The sequence below is a fragment of the Folsomia candida genome, unplaced genomic scaffold, assembly GCF_002217175.1.
Source record: "Folsomia candida strain VU population unplaced genomic scaffold, ASM221717v1 Fcan01_Sc005, whole genome shotgun sequence".
NCBI classification, from domain to species: domain Eukaryota; kingdom Metazoa; phylum Arthropoda; class Collembola; order Entomobryomorpha; family Isotomidae; genus Folsomia; species Folsomia candida.
The window spans coordinates 10,760,897-10,780,875 of record NW_019091197.1 but is presented as its reverse complement, the minus strand read 5'-3'; the positions used below and the strand labels follow the sequence as shown (position 1 = coordinate 10,780,875).

The following is a 19,979-nucleotide window of genomic DNA, read 5'->3' as shown; positions in this document are numbered from 1 at the left end:
TATTTAGGAGGCATTTAACATATGTTTAGGAGGTGCGAAAATGATTTCGCTATTCAATTATTTTTATATTTAAATAACATATGACTTCTCTCCACAACAATATTTATTTATTTATATACATATTATTTATCTTCATCTAGAACATTCTCTAAGTTTGCAGGAACATAAAATTTCTAACATGTAACTAGTATTTAAATGGCTTGTAGTTTGAAAACACAGAATTCGCATTCGTGCCGTAAGCAGTGCGAACAAAAAAACTGTTCTTTTAAAGTACAAACTATAATACTCGAAACAAATTCACGAAATAATGCAACTCAGTTAAAATAAATATGCGCTAATTGTTAAAGATAATTTATTTCCCAGATTCTGCCACCAAAATACGAGTAAGTTATTTCTTCGCTAATTAATATACATATACATATATCTAATTTTTGGTTTTCTAGATAGTGATGATCTTCTTCTTTTACAAAGCTATAGTTAAACCTTATGGAAACACGATCTCCTTTTCTTCTTCTGTCTCATCCTCCCCCCAGTTTTGCCGTATATCTCCAGTGGTACAGCTACCTAGGCAGATTCCATTGTTAGACGCCGTATTTGGTCTGGCACACCAATTATACCGCAAATTCTTTAAAACTCCATCAACTAGGGTCCACTGCATCCCGTCCCGATTATAAGTACATGGCTGCAACGTTATTCTCGCATTTGCAGGCCCATTATTAAAATATAGACATGAATTTGACCCTGAGTTTCTGATTGTTCCGTCCTCCTCAATAATCCAATCTTGAAAAGGGCCCCCTTGACAATTTTGCATCCTTACATCGCTTCCATAAACCGTTATACATCTATAACTTTGCTGATTTTGCAATTTCCTCCCATCCACGACTACGAACACAAAGGAAAAGAGGATACATAGTCGCATTTTCTAAAATTGTTGTAAATTAAAAAATTAATTGGGCGAGAATTATCACATATTCCTAGGTATTTTTGCATTACAAATGTTATCAGTTTTTACAATTTTAGAGTTAAATATGTACCAGGAGTGAATTGGCAATCAATTTAATTATATTTTTATTCAATTTCGGATAAAACTTACGGGAAACTATTGGCATATAAAGTGATGAAGTAGAGTACAAAGTAGTAATTCCAAATTTGTAATACAATGTCAAATTTGAGCTGCACAATCTTTTTATATTTTATGAATTTCATTCACAATTATGATAATCGAAACGTAGCATATTTTTTTATTCTGGTGCAAATTTTGTAAATCCGCTTTACTCTGGACAGCTACATTATTTAAGCTGGAATTAGATAAACTAGTTTTAGCACATGTTTCGGTCTTTGTACATAAATATTTACATAATTACAGGTATGATCAGAACTATGTGTCCAAAAATATGACGAGTATTTAGAATTGATAGGAACTCGATATGGCTTCTACGTGCCGGATTTTAGTTTAAAGTTTAAAGTATTTTTATTTAATTTTTGTAACATTCACCAAATATTCGTTCTGGCAGACGGATCATTTGTTATCTTAATGACGTATGTAAGCCATACATACTTATTAAATATCTACATTTCATTTCATATGTTTCATTCTCGGGATTTAACCTTGACTATAAATTTATAATTAAGATTAAATTATTTGGCAGACTTGACAAATGTTTTGTGTTAAATTATTCATGAAATTATAAAATTGATGTAGTGAAAGAGATGGAAAATCCTAACGACGCTTATCCATATTAACTTGCTTTAAATTCTAAATTGAATGAAATGCATGATTTAGCGGAAATTGGACAACTGTGTGCGATAGAAATGTTTAATTTATAAATTACTATATATTTGATTAGACAAGGAGAGGTCATAATTAACCCTAACACTATCAAGTTCATGTAAATCTGCATGAAGTTCATTAATCCACTAACAAGGAATGGTCGCCGACTGTTTCCCGCCCCCAGGGTACCCAGTATACTTTTTAGAATCTACTGGGGCTCTAGATTAAGGATCCATTCATATTTCCGTGTAAAACTCATAGTTGGCGCCGTGGCGTGGCGCCAAACTTTTAAGGCTGGATTTTCGACTAATTTCAAGCCTTCATAACTTTTGCAGTTTTAGCGGGATTTTCATAATTTTTGGTTTAAAATGATCAAGAAAGTCATTTTTCGCCCGATCACTTGATTCGCGAAATTTCGAAAATTTTCAAAAAAATTGTAAAAATGTATTTTAATTTTTTTGTTGAAAATCTAACTCTTTGTGATCATTTTCCTGCAAATTTTTTGAAAATCCACCGAATATTTCAAAAGTTATGGCGGTTGAAAAAATAAAATTAAGTGAATTTGGCGAATTTGGCGCCACACCACGGCGCCAAATATGAGTTTTACACGGAAATATGAATGGATCCTTAATCTAGGGCCCTAGTAGATTTTAAAAAGTATACTGGGAACCCTGGGGGCGGGAAACAGTCGAAGGTCCTTCCTTGTAAGTGTTGACAATAACTGGATTTCATGAGTCATTTAATTCGAATCAGTATTGTAGAATCTGTTGCACATCGAAAATAGATGCTCAGGTTATCTTAGAAAAATTCCCAAATGTTACTTCGCGGTCGTACTAATGATTCTGACGATTTGGCTGCAAAGGTTACCTGGTGTCCAAAGAGATTGTGAGTTAAATAGTATTTTAATTTCCTAGACACACCCACAGTACCCACAGTAACCGTTTTTGTACAAGTTTACTTTTGTTTATTTGTGTCATCTCGAGATTATTTTTTAACAAGCTTGCACAATTAAGTAATTAATCATACGTTATTTCGTGTATCGTTTTGGTAAATATCTAGTACCGAAATTTGGTAAGAAGTAAATTGTTCCCCGACATGGAGGGACTTCTTCACCGTGTCGAAAAATTGGAACAGGTCGTCACACAAATTGCAAAATGGATACATTTCTCAGAAGTTATGGATTTTGGTAAATTACTATTTTAATAATTTGTTCTTAAATATGTTACATAATTTATGAAATACTTACTGATCCGGTGCGAATGTAAATATTAATTATTAATTACCGAAATTAGTCAGAGTTTGAAACTATATTTAAATTTAAAAAATATTTTTATGGAATGAAGATTTAATAGCTATGTATTCATTTAATCAATTAATTTCACCATTTTACTTGTTTTATTGTCAACGAATTATTGTGTACATGAATTTTACACGAGTTCATTAATTGCTCATCGCATTAACCCTGCTAAAATAAATAATTGTGATTAAATAGAAAAATTGTGATAAATATGAAATACCTTATTTACAGATACTTGGACCATAAATTTGTCCATTAAGTTTTTTTATGCCTTTGTATTTGACTTGTTTTTTTATTTTATAGGTATTTTGGGTAGTACTAAGGTTGCTGATAGGATATCAACTACCTCCGGAAATCCGGGATCTCCTCAAAGAAAACGTGATATTTTCTTATACATATTTTAACCATTTATTTGTAGTAATGTTCTCTTTGCAATATTAGTCAATTGTTGTGTAAAATAGGCAAACGAGCCAGGAGAAAGACTAAATCTGGAGGAACAAGCAGGCACGAAGTAGGAGAAAGTTGTACCACAGATGAAAGCGAAATTGAAGAGGAAGTTATTAACGTAACACAAAATACGGACTTAATAACAACAAATAATTCCGCTGCTACAATTGTTGAAGAAGTTACAAACTTAGAAATTGTCAAAGTCGAGGATTACGCGATCGACGTAAATAACGATGACGATGCTAATAATACCACTGAAGGCGAACGATTCACAATTCATGTTGATCATACTGCAGACTATTCACGTAAATATGTGTGCATGTTAAATTATGAAATATGTAATGATTGTGTTTACAATTTTTTGCAATAGCTTTTTTTGCAAAACTTTCAGCCTTCGAACTGGAATGTTTACGAAACCAGTCAGTTTTGCTAGGGAGGATGGAAACGATAGAAAGTCTGTTGTTAACTTCCCTCCAAAATAAGAATGACGCCGATGTTGTTTCTCGCAGTTGGATTTGGCCCCTTAAAACGGAACAGGAAATGAATAAAGTTGAACTGTGGCTGCAGCAGGATGAGCGGCACTATCAACATGAGGTTAGCGTAGGTCATGAGATGAAAATAGCAACCGTCTTAGTATTTCAAGCGTTGGTTTTAATTTATATTAATTTTTCGGTAGGTGTTGGCATTGTCAAAAATCGGTGGGACATCGGAAAGTAAATGTGTCTATAACACGTTGCAATGGACGATAGCCCACGAACTCGCGTTAAATTTACGTTTTACCAATAAAAGTGGAAAGACTTCGTTTGGCGATAAGCTAATCGCCCAGCTAATCCGAGATACTCAAAATTTAAGAAGTGATAAATTTTCCGTCATTACGTTAAGTTTTAGATTTTAATCCTTATTATATAAATATTAAAATAATTTTTCAGATGCAATTAAAGCTGGAAGTTCAGACGTAGGATTAACCGATGCAAAAATTAATGGTCATATTGCCTCTTGGCTGAGACAATCTGCAGAAAGAGAAAAATCTCGAAACAAGAAAATAGCCGAGTAGACACATAAATGATCATGGCCACACGCAAATAATAATGAAAGGATTGCTAAGTTATTGTTAAGTAAATGAGTCAGTGATCATTAAGATGCAGACTAATTTTATAACAAATTATATTGTCATCATAGTTTTACATATTGTTTTACAGAAAACCATAGTGGTTTCGCAATGATGTACTTAATGTTCTTGAAAACTAGCATATTTACGTATATAGTTCGAGTACATAAGTAAAAAAATGTCGATGTGCCCTCTCGGACGGTACGTATTGTAACGAACTGCATTTTGATGATTTTAGTTTGTATTGTGATGTGAGGAAGTGTGGTCGAAATATGTGTGAGTCAGACAAGTGATATTGTTGTGAGTAGCTTTTTATTCATTTTAAAATTGATAGAGCGATGTCGGGGTTCCGTAGCGTACTGACTTCCTTGGTCTCGTTCCTTGGCATATAATAGGGATAAGCACCTACTTATTAAACTTCATCAAGATTTAATAGTGGGATGACAAACATTTTACCTTGTCTAATATGGAATTCTTTACTAATGAAGTGAGAGAGCTTATCAAAGATTGCATGTAACACAAATACCTTAATTAAAGAGAGGCAGATGTACAGTGCGAATTTGAGTGATTAAAGCACTGACCGAGAGATGCATGTATGTATCTACGAAGGTCATACAAATCTTCACGCTTTACAGTATGTATGTACATACGGTATGTAGGAGTGCTCCGAACGAAACGAGACTTGGATAATTTCGTTTCGTTTCGAAGATGGGCGGATTTCGTTTCAGTACTTCGAAACGAAATGCCAATTCCCGAAACGAGATCGAAACGAAACCACCACTGCATTTCGTTTCGAAACCAACGAAATAATTCGGAAATACAATTATTTTATTATATATTCTTATTTTCCGATTGAAAGTGCTAATTGACACTTTTGGCTAATGTGACAATGTATTTCTATATTTAAATAATTATGTATTACGATTGGATTATGAACTTGTCCGTATATGATTCAAGAAGCGATTGTTGAAGTCTTGGTACCCATAATTAGATATGGGCGTTGAGTATATTTAATATGATTACACCATTTTTGTATTGTGATACACCTCAAGACTGGATAGTCTATTAGCATTGGTGACAGTGGATCATCTCCTTTTGGAGTAAAATGACATTTCAGACCGTGGTTTCTTATGGCCATTGATTGTATCGACTCATTGATTGTATCGACTCATGTATACAAAAGCCGTGTTCACTACACAAAGCTTGAACTTACCATACTTAACAAATTTGAATTGTCACACTAATAGTAAAACACTAACCCAATTATGATACATAGTGTGACAGGTTGCTTAGTAAAAGTTAAATTGTTTATAACATGATTTTCTCCTGAAAATTGAGTAAGATAATTTTGTAACGGAAATGTGTTGGATTAGCGAAAATAAAGCATGAACGGGAAAATATGAAGTAAATAAGTAGGAACGAAATATTTTCTTTCGCACGAAACGAACGAAACAACGTCCAATTTATATTTCGTTTCGAAATTTCAATATCGGACGTTTCATTTCGGTTTCGTTTGGAGCTCTAGTATGTATACACGCGAGTCAAGATCAAGAAAGTTATAACGGGTGTTGCAACAAGGCCCTGTGGCCCAATGGATAAGGCATCTGACTACGAATCAGGGGATTCCAGGTTCGAGTCCTGGCAGGGTCGTAAACTTTTTGCTTCTTTTTTCTTTTTACAACTTTTGTAATGGCAACATTTTTGGGAATGTAGTGGAAAATATGTGTACGTATCTTACAAGTTGTTAATTATTAATTGGTGATATATGTATGTATCTATAACTTAAAATTCATATGCATCTGTATTTATTAATTGACTTGATTAGAATGATTTTCTTGATTTCCTGCTCATAATGCATACATTCCTTTTGCTATATTGTTTGTTATAAAGCAGTCGCTTTTAATTTTAAGCACAGTGTATTTTTTTGTAATTTATTTAATCGTTGGAAATTGTACCATGCCGGATGTGTTATGTATAATGTTTGTGTCACGCTAAAATACATAGTATTCAGTAGTTTACGCAAGCTGTGTATTTCCCAGCAAAAAATTTGCATAATAATTTTTGCATAATTTTTATAAATTATATCGTCCTTTTTTGTGGACTTACGTATGTATGTATATCTGATAAAAGTTGCTTCTACGCAGTAGAAGCAACTTCTAAAAATGCGAAGGTGTAAACGGCTACACTCCGATTTAGATGGTACCACTATAATTTGATATTACATGTCAACTTTACCAACTCTTGGTTCGCATGTTATCTTAAATGCGCAATTTTAAGTCAGATACGAGAGCTTAAAGTTTGCAAAAATGCATGATTTTTACCGTGCGGAAGGCCAGAAAATTCTTTCACTCCGTTCATCCAATTCGCAGGTCAACGATTTTCTCGCCTCGCTAACTTGGTTTTACATTCGCTTATCCCGATTGCTATTTAATTGTAGACACCAAGCATAAAATTGTATCTCTTTAGTTATAAATTTAATTAATTTTGGTAATGTTGAATTGCATTCCATCAACTTACTTTACTGCGCTATCATGCTAATACGTTTTGTAAATAATCAAGCATTATCATAGTCAAACACTAATTGCCAATATTTATTGAGACCAGTTGCCAGCTCATGTTTCATGTTTTCGTTTTTAATTTTCTCGAATGAAATTGCGTATTTTTTAAAAATATTCATCGAGATCAATGTATGATGACCTCCTTTGTAAGTAAGTAATACCAATTGCAACTAGGGGACGAAGCTTTTTTACCAAAGTTTTGATTTGGAGTGATAAATATCTAAGAACTGAAATAAAATAAGTAAATATGAATATGTTTAGTATTCACAGAACACATTCCAATCAGGATTGTAATTCTATTATGCAGGTTAAGTAAATATAACCCGATTTTTTCGTGTATCCATTTATATGAAGGTTTGGATAAAAAAGGTCAGAAACAAGATAATTTTGGTATATTTATATCTTATGGATAGTCATGCGTATTTCATCAAATTCAGGCCAAGCACTAAGGGGTGAAATCCTCTTATTTCTGCATCTTGTCCGTCAGTCCGTAAGCAGTATAACTTTCGACGGAACTTTTACCAATTTTGTTTTCGGATATCGACATGTAATTTTTAAAAGGTATGAAATGACGGCTAAAAATAGCCGTCATTTTCATGATCATCGTGTGGACATAGTCAAAGCTCAAAATTTAACTTTCACACAAATTGCAATCAAATATTATGGGTAATCAAGAAAGTTTTTAACGTGTTATGACTATCCCACAATATTAAATAGAGTATTGTTTGATAACGCGTAGGATAATTGCTGGATATCTTCTAGATACAGGTCCACTGTTGATGTGTCAAAATTAGTAGAATTAAAACTTTGAAACGTTACTCGTAAAAAAGGTAAAAAGTTACACGAGTCATTGACAGCAACACAGGTGCAGTTTCACCCCACGTTTATTCAATATAAAGTCCATCAAACCTGATACGTCTTACTCACCAGCAGAAGCGTAGCCACAGGTGGGGCTAGGATGCTTGAGCCCTTCCCATGACTTAGAAAATCCAATGTTTAATATGCATTCTAAGCTAACAAAAAAAGAAATTTTAAAGTTATAACATAAGTAATTTGTATAGAATTTAACGTAATTATTTATATTGGAACTTATATATTTCTTTTTTAAGCTTGTATGTATTTAAAGTTTAAAGATGACCAAAATTATGCTCATTTTTCAAGCTGAGCCCCCTATACCCCAATCCTCGTTACGCTACTGCTCACCAGCCTGAAATATAAACAGATCTCATATTGATTGACCTAATCATTGGTGCATTTCACGTCAAGTTTGTAACCTGCGTAACTGCGTATCGTTTGTAAATTTACACAGGTTTGACGTGAATTGACTTTGTAAAAATTTTCGTAAACATCTCTCTGTATTTTTTTCCTGTTTTGGTGGAATGCAAAGAAATTTTTTTTTCAAACCATAATAATTTTATTTAGCAATACAACAAATAAAGAAGAAAACAAAGAAATTCTTTGTTGTCATGGTGATGAAATCGAAATGCAAATATCAATCACCCAAATAGTTTACGAACTTTTATTTACGAACGAAAAACATGCCTTTGAAGTGCGTAAGTTTCGTAAGAGTTCGTAAGCTTATTTTCCCTAGAAATGTGTGTAAAAGTTTGTAAGTTTACAAACGTAACGCAGTTACGCAGGTTACGAACTTTGACGTGAAGTGCCCCATTATCTTGTTGTGTACATTCTGTACACGGGGCGATAAATATATACATCATGCAAGCGTAGAATAAAGCTTCTGTTATACATTCGTACATTTAATTCATGTCATACATTATCACCAATCGAATTATTTATATACGGCTTACAACGGTTTCTCAGAATTCTAAATGATTACAAGGAAAGCAATAAATATTTATTTGACGAAAATAAATGAGATCACATCAAATACTTAAACGTGATCAAGGCGTCCAATCCGATCCGCTGAAAGCCCAGCATGGATATATGACCATGATAATTTATGCAGACATATCATGCAACCGAATAGATTTGGACCGCTTTAGGTCATATCTAATTGTGGTGTGGGTATATAGGCCTCATGACACAAATGTTCGAAATAACCTTCCGACACTTAGAACTTGGTATGTGTGGTCTTTCAATACAAATTTAAATCACCATTAATTAAATGAAACTACAAATCATTGTTCATTAGCTTCACTAGAGTGACTTTACTGACATTAGGCCATGACCGGCAGAATTTCTTGTCAAAGAATATCAAAATAAGTAGACGCTAGAATAGAAATCGCAATTCTATTGCTCAATGCTGTTGTATTGATCTTAATACGTGGGCACAAAGTATTACAATATGAGAATTGAACTAGTATTTGAATGAATAAATGATTGTTTACAATTTGGTAATAAGTACATACTAAAAATTCCAGAGTATCAGAATGACGTATAACACAAAAATAGGAAAATATAGCATTGTGTAAATCTATAAAGTACCAAATTACAAAAAATACCGAATGGAATAAGCCTTAAGGTCATGGATCTTAGACCGAATCGTATTATTGATAAGGTTCTAACGCCGACAGCTGCAAGTAAGACAGTATTTAATCCAAGAATTGACCTTGCCCCAAGCAACACCTTCCATTTACTTTGGGGAGGCAACAATTTCTAATAAAATTGGCGTTTACAATAACAATAAATAAATCACAAGGTGACAAGTAAAAAACCATCTAGGATTTCTTGCCAGAATTCATGCAACTTTATTTGACCAATATTACACATAAATAGGAGATATTTTGAATTTTAAATTTTAAATTTTATGGCTTATCATGTCCTTGCATCCCTGTTACTTGCTGACTACCGGTCTCTGACACAAAACATAAATTTCCTCCGGTTCTCCAGTATGATCCAAGCAATCAATGCTCCACCAAATTTGGAGCTCTTCAATGAAATACATACAACTATTTCTAGAATTCGGTTGTGTAGCTCCCCATCGAGTATAGTTAAACGGAACTCGGTCAGTTCGCCAGAACCACTCATTCGTTCCAGAGAAAGCGTTGGTTCCTCCTAACCAAAAGTTGTAAACTATGGAAAACACAAGATTTGGTTAATTGATATATTGGAATGAATATGTGTAAATTTGCGAATGTTAGTTTTACACAGTGGAACAAACAAGTACACTTGTTGGTATTGATGAGCTGTAACAGTTTCCCCAATGGACATGTTGAAGGAAGCGCAATAAGCGACGGCATCTGTCCAGCTTATGTTCTTAGAAAAAAAACTTTTTACCAGGATTTTTACCCAAAATGTATAAATTACCCTATATCCCGAGTCCACAAAGTATTCTTTGCCCTCAACTATCACAACCGGGACGAGTTCTCGACCATCTTTAAGTCGCAATTTATTCGGGATTTGTTGCAAATCTTGCTTGCTTCCTGTACATAAATTGACACATTATGTAAGCACTTTTCCTCCAAATATGAATATCCTGATTATAATAATTTGTATTTTTGCGCTCACGTTTCTCAACCGTAGTTGGCGCCACAGTTCCAAATAATGCTAAAAGCGATAGAACGCTTAAAGCGGTGAGTTCCTTGAAAACCAGCATCCTGCTCTGTTTGTTGGAAACGTACGTATGCTTCCAGTAGGTTTTGAGAATTGATTATGCATACGTGGCAATCAATTGTTATACAAATTATCGTTATCAGTTGTCAAGTTCAATTCAGTCAATTTTTCACATTCAAGTTGTCGTTGCGTAATTGCATAAGGTATGTATAAGATTATATGAGTTAATTACCTTATCGCTACCATTCAGTAACCTTTGTAATCGAGTCATAAATGTATGAAAACCGTTTGGTCTTATGTATACGCTGACTCCGTCACTCTGTTCATGCTCTTGGCACGATCTAACTTGGGAACGATTCAGGTCTTCCAAATTCTATGTTCCCCATTTCCGGTAAGTAGAAAACGTCAAATATTTTGTATCGACGGTTGTAGCCGTTCTGTAAAAATGGGATCATGATCATCAATGCCTTTTCAAGCCATTTTGACCGCCTTGACCGTGTCGGCGATGCGAAATTCGAAAAAGTTGATCCTGTGCCGTATATAAATGTAGACATGATGCGATTATTTGATCGTGCACATGGACTAGCGAATAAGCTCGTCTCACGCCCTTTATCAGACTATATTCTGATAACCGGACAACTACGATAATACGTATTATTTATTTGCTTGGAGAAAGATCTTTTTATTCCATTTCTTTCCCAGAAGTCTGACAAGGTCAGTAATTCGACAGCCTTGGTCAAACCACGCGTTTCTTTTCTGTATGGGCTAAACCCCTTACACAGAAGAAATGTATAATCACAAGTTTCTCTTTGCAAAATGGCCGTGTGATGCTGGAGAAGCAAAACTTGGCAGAAGACAATATGTGAGTTAAGCGAGTGATAACTCTTAATATGAAGTAAATATTTACGTAGTATACTTAGCAAAAAGTTCTAATTTTACTCCAAATACGAATTAATGCTTGCTTGCTGGAATATCTAACAAAATAATAAACCCAGCGTTAGAGACGTTATGAAAATTGTGAAGCATTAATTAAATCAATGTAAATGTCATTTTAGAGTATGTACATGTGTACACTGTAAGAATAAATAAACCCCTACGGAGTAAAATACTATCCGTGGCAGAGTTAATAGTGTTTGCACTCTCTATGGTGTACGTGGGAGCTTAAATGCAAAAGAGTTACGCGTTTTACCCCGTTTGAGTACACCGTTACCTTCAGCGGAGTAACGCTTCCACAAGGGCACTGTGAGTCGGTAACCCTTATTGGAGTACTGCTTACTCAGTACGGTGTTCTTTTTATGAGAGCGGTATATGCAAATAATTTGAAATCCATTCAATTTTGTTTACATAATTTATTTATGGAATTTTATTAATTATTCATTAATTTTAAAATTCTACAAGAACAGTATTGCTTAAAATATTGCAACAATTAAAAATTTCACTAATAAAATATAATTTACTAGTTAAAATTACAACCTGGGCATTATTTGGCCGATTAGAGCTTGCACAACCGGGGTTAATGTTGAGTTATCGCAGGGTTTTCCAGCTATACCGTGTAACAAAAATAACCATACATTTTTTGCTTCAACCGGAGGGGGCAGGTAGAAAACACTAAAGCTTTTAATGCATGTATCTAAGGCTACAAAGAAACTATCCCCACAAGGGATAGCCATCCTATCTAAAATTACGAAGTAAGACTCAATCCTTAAATCGTATGTAGAACCAAGAGCCAGTATGAGGGGGGCAACATTCTTATTCTCACTCAGGACTTCCGCGACATGCGTATTTTTCTGCAACAATAAAGAAATGCTATTACTTTCATGTCATTTTTACCTTAATTTAATACTTTTATATAATCATTCAACTTAAAGATCTAAATATTATCAAGCTATTCCGAGCATCCAAATCTGTTGCTTTTATTGATCTCTTAACTCGCTTTGGCTTAGGACCGCTGTCCGACTGACTAATATTATTGTCCCCAGTGGGCGCAGGGTTTATTTTACGAGCACAGGATGGGAGAATATGTGGCAGGAGGCTGAACGCAATCAATGCTATGTCATCTAAAAATCATTGAATATTAGCTAGGTAATTGTAATTATAGTTGAAGAGCAAATAATGTTGTTAACTCACCCCCAGTTAAGTCACACCTTGGCTTTCGAATATCCAATTTTTTTTGGTAATCAACGCCACTTTCCTCTGCATAGGTGAGGAGCAATTTCGAGGCTTTCGGCCACCGCTCATACATCACAAGACTAAGCCTTGGATGTCTCGAATTGAAGTCTTCAACAATCTGAACAATAGGAAAGGATTATGTTTTTATATAAATAGCATTAAGCATATTATGTACACAACATAATTCTTACCATTCCCTTAATATCAAACAAGCGTGGTAAAATTGACGGGATCCTTCGAAACCCTACCAAGTTCTGTTGCATTTCTTCGCGAATTACAGTTCGCCTCATAAATGTGGAAGATTTCATAGTAGGAAGAACATCCAGGGGGTCAAAATTGTCCAAAAATCGATCACGTGATTTATGGACGCTCCCTTAATCAAACCGATGGCACACCTGGTGTAATGGTCCAGATTCTAATTCATCGGTACTATGTAATTGCAGAAATGAGCCATCAATCTCTATGGGAATTGGATCGGAGATTTGGTTAATGATCTCTCCTTGCGACGACTCGTTAATAATAGGCTCTCTGGTTGTCAATTCTTCGTGATTTGGTGATATGTCTTCCTAAGTACAGACCAAACCAATAACTTTCGCAATTAAATCATATCCTTGCGCTCTTGATAATGAAATAAGACTGGATTTAACTTACAAATAAATTGCTTGGCTGAAAATTTGGTGGGTTACGTTTCCGCTCAGGTTTGCTAAACAATGTTGGCGAAATATTTAACCCCCGTTCTCTTATTTCGGCTTCATCTAATATTGATCCGCTAAAAACTGATGACTGCGAATCCTAAATTATATATTTATTAACAACTTACATAATAATTTGAAGGGAACGCCCATAAATTATTTCACGAAAAAGTGCAGACTTTTCAAACCCTTCTTCCCCTCGTGATGCATTATGTACATCCCATTTTTACATATGGCGCAAATGGGAGTTATATGAACCTACGTTATGTTATGAACTTATGTTCATTTATAGTTAAATTATCTTAATTTTTGGACATCCCCTCAATAAATTATTGTTTACTACCACAATAAGTTTAAATATATATTATTGGCAGAATAATAAAATGCTCTGAGTCATTGCTAAATGATATAGCAGAATAAAAGCATTGAAAATATTTTACATCATTAGAGTCAATAAGTATGGATAGTCCGGATTCATAAAGTTTGTATCCAGCATATTGAGCAATATACTCACTACTAAACTTTTTAACTACAAAGTGACAATCGTCATTGTCCAAAATGATTCTGTCAATGCGACCAAAAATTGGCATTTCTCTGCAATATTCTAACAAGATATATCCACCCACCTCAAAATCAGAGCCATTTTTTGTAATTTTAGTCGTCACAACTATCTGATCCGTCGCCAATTTGCTAAATTTTCCCAGTAATAATTCATTTTCTATCGTGTCTGCCAAATTTATTGACTCGTAATCATTGCAAGCAAATGAGTGTGGCGAAAATGTTTCCAAAGAAAGCAGCTTAAAACAACGAGATAATTGAAAACGATATGCCAATGATTTCGAAATATTTTTGAAATTGCCTACGACATGTGCAGTTGTTTTGAAAAACTTATGGCGCGCCTCGAAGGGCATGCTCCAAAACTGACGAAGGGGTCCTATCTGCTTAATGGCGGAAGAATAGTGCAACATGTGATGATGTTTTGATTTCAATGGCTTTCGAATCATGTCCTGATATTGGTGCAGGAATTCAGCGATAAGAGAATCAAGTAAAACAAGCCCACCAGATGAAATAAAATTTGCAAGGAGGATCCTGGCTATTTCGTTTAATAACAAGAATAGTGACCAAGTTTTATCAGAAGTGTCGATCAAATCGCCAAGTAAAATAGGAAGATAAAGAGCAATACATATATTTTGCGAAGCATTTTGGCCAGATTTGGTTTCTCCCTTCATAAATGTTGGTTTAATTTGTGACGGCCTACTTTTCCCGTAATGGCGACCAAAATCATATGACTCTAGGCGATAATTCAATTTGTCAACCGACAGCTTATTTTTTGAAACCAAGTAATTTACAACGGAATGAAATAAGTCAGGCACCACCCCCTCAAATAAGTCGTGCATAATATCGAAGACAAAATTCTTAATGACATGAAAATATGGTAAAGTATTCAGAATGGAAGAAAAATTCAACCCTGTTTCGCAGAGATTATTTATCTCCACATCTAACGAATAATTTGCTACAGTTCTGAGTTTAGATTTTGATTCGAAACAAACACTCTGGCACTCTTTTTTATGCATTTTACAACGCCGACAGGGATAATTTGCATTAAAACCTTCGGAAAATCCTAAAAGAGTATGTAATCCTAAATTATCTCCACATACCTGAGCTAATGCAATTTTTAAATTAATTTGCTCACCATTGTGTACAAACAATATTCCTTCCTCCCAAAGCTCCTTCAATTCATTAGTAATTACTCGTAAAACCGAATTTGGGGAACATAATTTGAAGTCCTCGGTTTTAAGTGATGCAACAAGAATAACATTGTCTAATTTTGAAAGGAGGTGTTGTGGAAGATCAATTATAGAGAAATAAAAGTTTGCTAGTTTGTGTTTTCCACTTTTTGAACCCAGAGGATTGGCTACTTCTGCATCATCGTAATAGAGATTGATAAATATTGTTTCTCTGGGCTGATTAAAATCTCTTACAAATTTTCCATCCCGGAAGCAAGAGAAATTTTCACCGTTAAAGTTACTATTAGTTTGCAAAATTGAGAAAAATCCTGGTTTTCGAAGCAACTGTTGAATGGATTTCTTAATAGAAATGTATTGCATAGTGACATTCTTATATTCCTGCTTTCGTGACCCCAAACTTCTAGACTGAAAGGATATGTCGGTGTCAAGGACAATTTCTTTGGGTTCAATCATGAAATTTCTACTTAATAAATACTTATCCATTTTGTATCTTGAACTAAACTGGTCAAAAACGGCTAATAAATCCCTAACCGGACTGTACTTGGTTGGATTTCCATTATAACTGTTACGAAATTCGCTAATTTTAATTACTTCTGCTATGCTTTCCTTCACGACGGACATGATTTTGGTACAACTAACCATGGGGATCTTTCCAGACTCTAAGATACTAGCGTATAATTTTGCAATGCATGATTCGAAATGTATAACTGACTCAGGACCAGAAAAGTCTTCTAATTTAGGAGGGGACAAAAACTCGTCATCTTTTTCCTCTAACTCTTCTTGATTTAGCAAATCGGTATGGCAATCAGTAAGTGATACACCACTTAAAAGTTGGGAATGAAGTTTAAAAATATTCGCAAAGTGACCAAGATAAGCCCTGCGTGCAAATGAACCATTACAATGTGGGCATTTATATTCACTCTCTAGCTTTAGTTTATGAAACTTTGTTAAATGTAGGGATAATAGCCTTAAATTTCTAAATTTATCTGTACATTTAAAACATACGTAAATACTCCCTGATTTTAGCTTAACAATGGCCTTGCTGAGTTTTGAGCGATGTCCAATACTGGGGATGAGGTCTGCGAGATCTTCCTTCGATAACTCCAGCAATTCATCATCGGTAATATGGTTTTCTGAAAATAAGAGGGAAAATGGCAATCACATTTATGAGAATAAAATTTATTGTACAATTTCGACAATTTGCAACTTTAAATTAACTATTTACCCTCAAATTTTTTGGCGTACTCTTCTAATCCGCACTGCTGCAGAAGTCGTCGCACCTCTTGCGTTGCCATTTCTGAGTGGGGGTGGTTAAACGGGGGCAAGGAAATGAAAATTTTTCCACTGCCCGAATTACACTCGCAGCGTGGTGGAAGGCGATTGAGTGGAAAATGCTCTGTTTTGTGGTGTAAGAGCCAACCTGCCGCCCAACTCACATAACTCTGCCACGGGTAAGTTATGCATTGTTAACTCTTTCTGGATTAAATCCAAGCAAAGTAGACTAAACAGAGTAAGTATTGGGGCAACCCGATGATAGGTTTGCCACTTTACCCTGTACAGAATTACCAATACCCCTGTCAGTGTATACTGGCAAGTAACTCAGCACTAAGTTACACACATTTTTAACAGTGTAGAGATTTCAATTTTTCGTTTAATCAATAATTTACTTTATTCAGTGATGATATAAATTTTATTTTTAAATAAAAATGTGTCCTTTTTCTATTGACAAAAGTTCACCAATTTCGTTAATAGTTAGATGTATTCTTGGGCCACGTCGTGTTGGCAGTTCTGACGTCATTTTGCCCCTCCCACCAGGTACGACTGATTGCAGTGTAGTGCCACAACCACCATTCAAGAATTAAATCAATTCTTCAGATCGGAATATTGGATTTTGGCGTTCAAGTTTTACATTCGTTATTTAAATCGTATCAAATTCTGCAATTAATTATATTTTGTTTTCATTCGAACGCAAAAAATGTAGTCACATAAATTGGAATATTCAGTTAAAAAGTGAGGAACCAACCAAAATTTAATATAGAGGAATTTGCTACTATTAAAAATAATGAGTGTAAAACTTGCACGCCAAAATGCAAGTTTTAGATCCGAATAATTGATTTAATTCTTGAGTGGTGGTGGTGGCACTACACTGCAATTATATGTATCTGGTGGGAGGAGCCAAATGACGTCAGAACTGCCAACTCGACGTGGCCAGAGAATAAACGCCAATTTTGTAGTTTCTACGTTGTACTAATAGATTTAATCAATTTCAGATGACATTTCTAAGGAAGGAGGTAAAAATTGTTAATGTGTTAATCCACGTGGTGTTTTTAGTTGAAACAGCAAATTTACAATTTCAAAATTTATTTAGTTTTCATCCGATTAATTTTTCTAATTAAATTCAAATTAAACTGTATAGTAAATATGACCTATCAATTTGAGACGCATGATTATCCCAGATTAACTTTGCTTTGTACAATTTCTCCGATTCGACCAGGTGTCATCGACCCATATCTGTTCACTTTCAGTCATAATAGCGATTTTGAGATTGAATGATAGTGAAATTGGTTTCATGTGAATGAAAGTGAATGAGAATTACCATTCCTTTCATTTTGTTTCACCATATGCTTTATACATTGGGCAAGGAAAAAATGACGCAACAAATCATTACCAGATTAATACCAGGATGTACATATATCACTCTACTACGAGGCATGTAATTTTTTTGCTCAACTGAAAACCAAATCTAAAAAATTGTAAAAATGATTTAAAAGTTAACTTCATACATTTTAATTCATAATCTGGCTTTGTAGAGGGTAAGAACTTCCTTGGTAACCGAAATGGTATATTTCGTGGAAAACATTGATTTTTGGCCAAGTATTGCAACAGTTTGAAAAAATGATGTTTTTAATGCTTCATGTTTTTTAACTTTTACTTAATTAGATTTTTTCCACGATTTTTTCCACAGTAAAAACCTACAAGAAAAGTAGTCTGGCACTTCGAATTTATTTTTAAAAGCCAAATTTATAATTGTGCATGAGTTACACACGAATTTCTAAATTTTTGCATTTAACTATATTCTGGGATCATAGATATTTTCAAGCTAAATTTCTCCATCACCACTATTTCGCATGGCTATTCTATTCATATAATATGGTTCATTGTATGCAATGATTTGGGAAAGACATTTGAATAAAGAATATACAATAAAATACAAAAAATGAAAACGTTTATTGAATGATGTGTTGCTAGATTAAAAATTCAATGTTCAGTTTTCAAGTTCCAATTTCTTTTTATTATTCCTCCAATTAATGTTCGAGTTAAGATATAAATATTGTATTTACAACAAAACCTTCGCTCCTGGATGAAATTAAATGTTACCCAGTGGTAATATTTAATTAGCAGCCTGAGTATAAATTTATACCGCTTGATAACACACTTCAACCAGCTGGTAAAAGTATGTCAACTAACAGTAAAGAAATTACCGTTATGGTGGAATAACCTACGATTACAAGATTTTTCAACTTTATTAAAACTTTTAAGATTTATTTTGTCAAGGAAATTGATTTCTTGCTAAAATTAATTTAGAAACCTGTTAGTACATCATTGATTTCGCTATTTTGATTCTAAATTTGCAAAATTTCTGTCAAGTTTGTAAATTAGTTATATTTACACACCAATGCCATAGCTTTTACAGGTTTAGCTAATCAATTTTGTTACGCTAAGGTAATATTTTAATTCCCGTCAAATGGACCAATAAAAGGATCCCACTGTTCCCAATCCTCTCTCTGGGGGGCTAGGTGGCCCCCAGGAGGTGTGGGTGTGGTTATTCAATATTTATATAATCTGAATACCGCAAATGTGACCAACAAAAAATTTCAAATTTTGCATTGACAAGTGGGAATGTTCAATTATTTGTGAACTCGTTTTTGCCCATTCCTCAGTGGGATTGAACAAAAAATAAAATTGCACGATTTTTAAAAGCATTCGGTTTAAAAAGCAACTCCCGTAACCAGGGTTCCGGGTGGGAATTACCGGGTGGTAAATACCACCCGACCTCGGTGTGAATAACTGTGAATAACTGTGAAAATCAAAGTTGGGGCAATTTGAATCACGTTGAAGGAGCGAAGTTTAAAGTAAACTGTTTTAAAACTGCTATAATCCACTATTTAACTCGTTTTCTTTCTTTCACTGCTTCAAAATTATCATTGGTAGTGCTAAACAAAATTTACTATTTAACAAAATTGATCCGCATTTGATAATTATATTTTAAAATTTCAAGAAATTTACAGGAAATAATTATAATTGATTAATTGTTTTATGAAGTAAACAAGCTTACATCTAAAATATAAGACTTTTTCCCCAACAATATGCCAAGAATTTCGATATTCACAGTTTTTCCCGATTTTCACAGTTTTTCACAGTTATTCCCACTGTGATGGGCATTACCCAACAAAGTGTGAATTTCCGAAACCTTACCCGTAACAGATGAGGACCATTCCTTTATAGGATTAGTTTATTGAATTTCCATTTTTCCGAGGATGTCTGTAATTTTGCTTGGTCCATGATCCGATTTTTTTGTACTTAAAAATCCATTTCCTTCTGAAAACTGGATGTGTAAAATTTTTGTTTATTTTGAATTTTCCTACTTTCATTCTTTCGTTATTTATTTTGAAATT

The 19,979-nt window shown here is 34.1% G+C and overlaps 5 protein-coding genes and 1 non-coding gene across 7 annotated transcripts; 2 read left to right on the top strand and 4 right to left on the bottom strand.

Moving 5' to 3' along the window:
- Positions 1 to 85: 85 nt before the first annotated feature.
- LOC118435667 lies at positions 86 to 1,161 on the bottom strand. Of its 2 annotated transcripts, none has more exons than XR_004834955.1 (2): positions 1,094 to 1,161; positions 86 to 922 (listed from the first exon to the last, which is right to left on the bottom strand). XR_004834955.1 is itself a non-coding variant. In XM_035852040.1 (2 exons), the coding sequence occupies exons 1-2, from the start codon at positions 1,107 to 1,109 to the stop codon at positions 485 to 487; spliced, it is 414 nt and encodes a 137-aa protein (XP_035707933.1). In that variant the 5' UTR covers positions 1,110 to 1,135; the 3' UTR covers positions 86 to 484. The 2 variants fall into 2 exon arrangements, 1 of the variants encoding a protein (XP_035707933.1); XM_035852040.1 differs by having other exon boundaries at positions 86 to 882; positions 1,094 to 1,135.
- A 1,573-nt stretch (positions 1,162 to 2,734) lies between these two features.
- Positions 2,735 to 4,569, top strand: LOC118435937. The gene is made up of 6 exons (XM_035852471.1): positions 2,735 to 2,957; positions 3,372 to 3,446; positions 3,530 to 3,820; positions 3,907 to 4,109; positions 4,192 to 4,369; positions 4,445 to 4,569. Exons 1-6 carry the CDS (start codon positions 2,867 to 2,869, stop codon positions 4,567 to 4,569), a joined length of 963 nt encoding a protein of 320 aa, XP_035708364.1. The 5' UTR covers positions 2,735 to 2,866.
- A 1,631-nt stretch (positions 4,570 to 6,200) lies between these two features.
- Positions 6,201 to 6,273, top strand: Trnar-acg. Its single transcript has one exon. It is a non-coding gene; the product is annotated as a tRNA-Arg (tRNA).
- Positions 6,274 to 9,862: 3,589 nt separating this feature from the next.
- LOC110850107 lies at positions 9,863 to 10,769 on the bottom strand. Its single transcript, XM_022097589.2, has 4 exons — positions 10,650 to 10,769; positions 10,449 to 10,564; positions 10,289 to 10,397; positions 9,863 to 10,214 (listed from the first exon to the last, which is right to left on the bottom strand). Exons 1-4 carry the CDS (start codon positions 10,735 to 10,737, stop codon positions 9,976 to 9,978), a joined length of 552 nt encoding a protein of 183 aa, XP_021953281.1. The 5' UTR covers positions 10,738 to 10,769; the 3' UTR covers positions 9,863 to 9,975.
- Positions 10,770 to 12,092: 1,323 nt separating this feature from the next.
- On the bottom strand, positions 12,093 to 13,181 carry LOC118435754. Its single transcript, XM_035852164.1, has 4 exons — positions 13,055 to 13,181; positions 12,822 to 12,981; positions 12,561 to 12,751; positions 12,093 to 12,481 (listed from the first exon to the last, which is right to left on the bottom strand). Exons 1-4 carry the CDS (start codon positions 13,169 to 13,171, stop codon positions 12,161 to 12,163), a joined length of 789 nt encoding a protein of 262 aa, XP_035708057.1. The 5' UTR covers positions 13,172 to 13,181; the 3' UTR covers positions 12,093 to 12,160.
- A 1,836-nt stretch (positions 13,182 to 15,017) lies between these two features.
- LOC118435936 lies at positions 15,018 to 16,647 on the bottom strand. The gene is made up of 3 exons (XM_035852470.1): positions 16,529 to 16,647; positions 15,073 to 16,436; positions 15,018 to 15,023 (listed from the first exon to the last, which is right to left on the bottom strand). Exons 1-3 carry the CDS (start codon positions 16,596 to 16,598, stop codon positions 15,018 to 15,020), a joined length of 1,440 nt encoding a protein of 479 aa, XP_035708363.1. The 5' UTR covers positions 16,599 to 16,647.
- Positions 16,648 to 19,979: the final 3,332 nt, after the last annotated feature.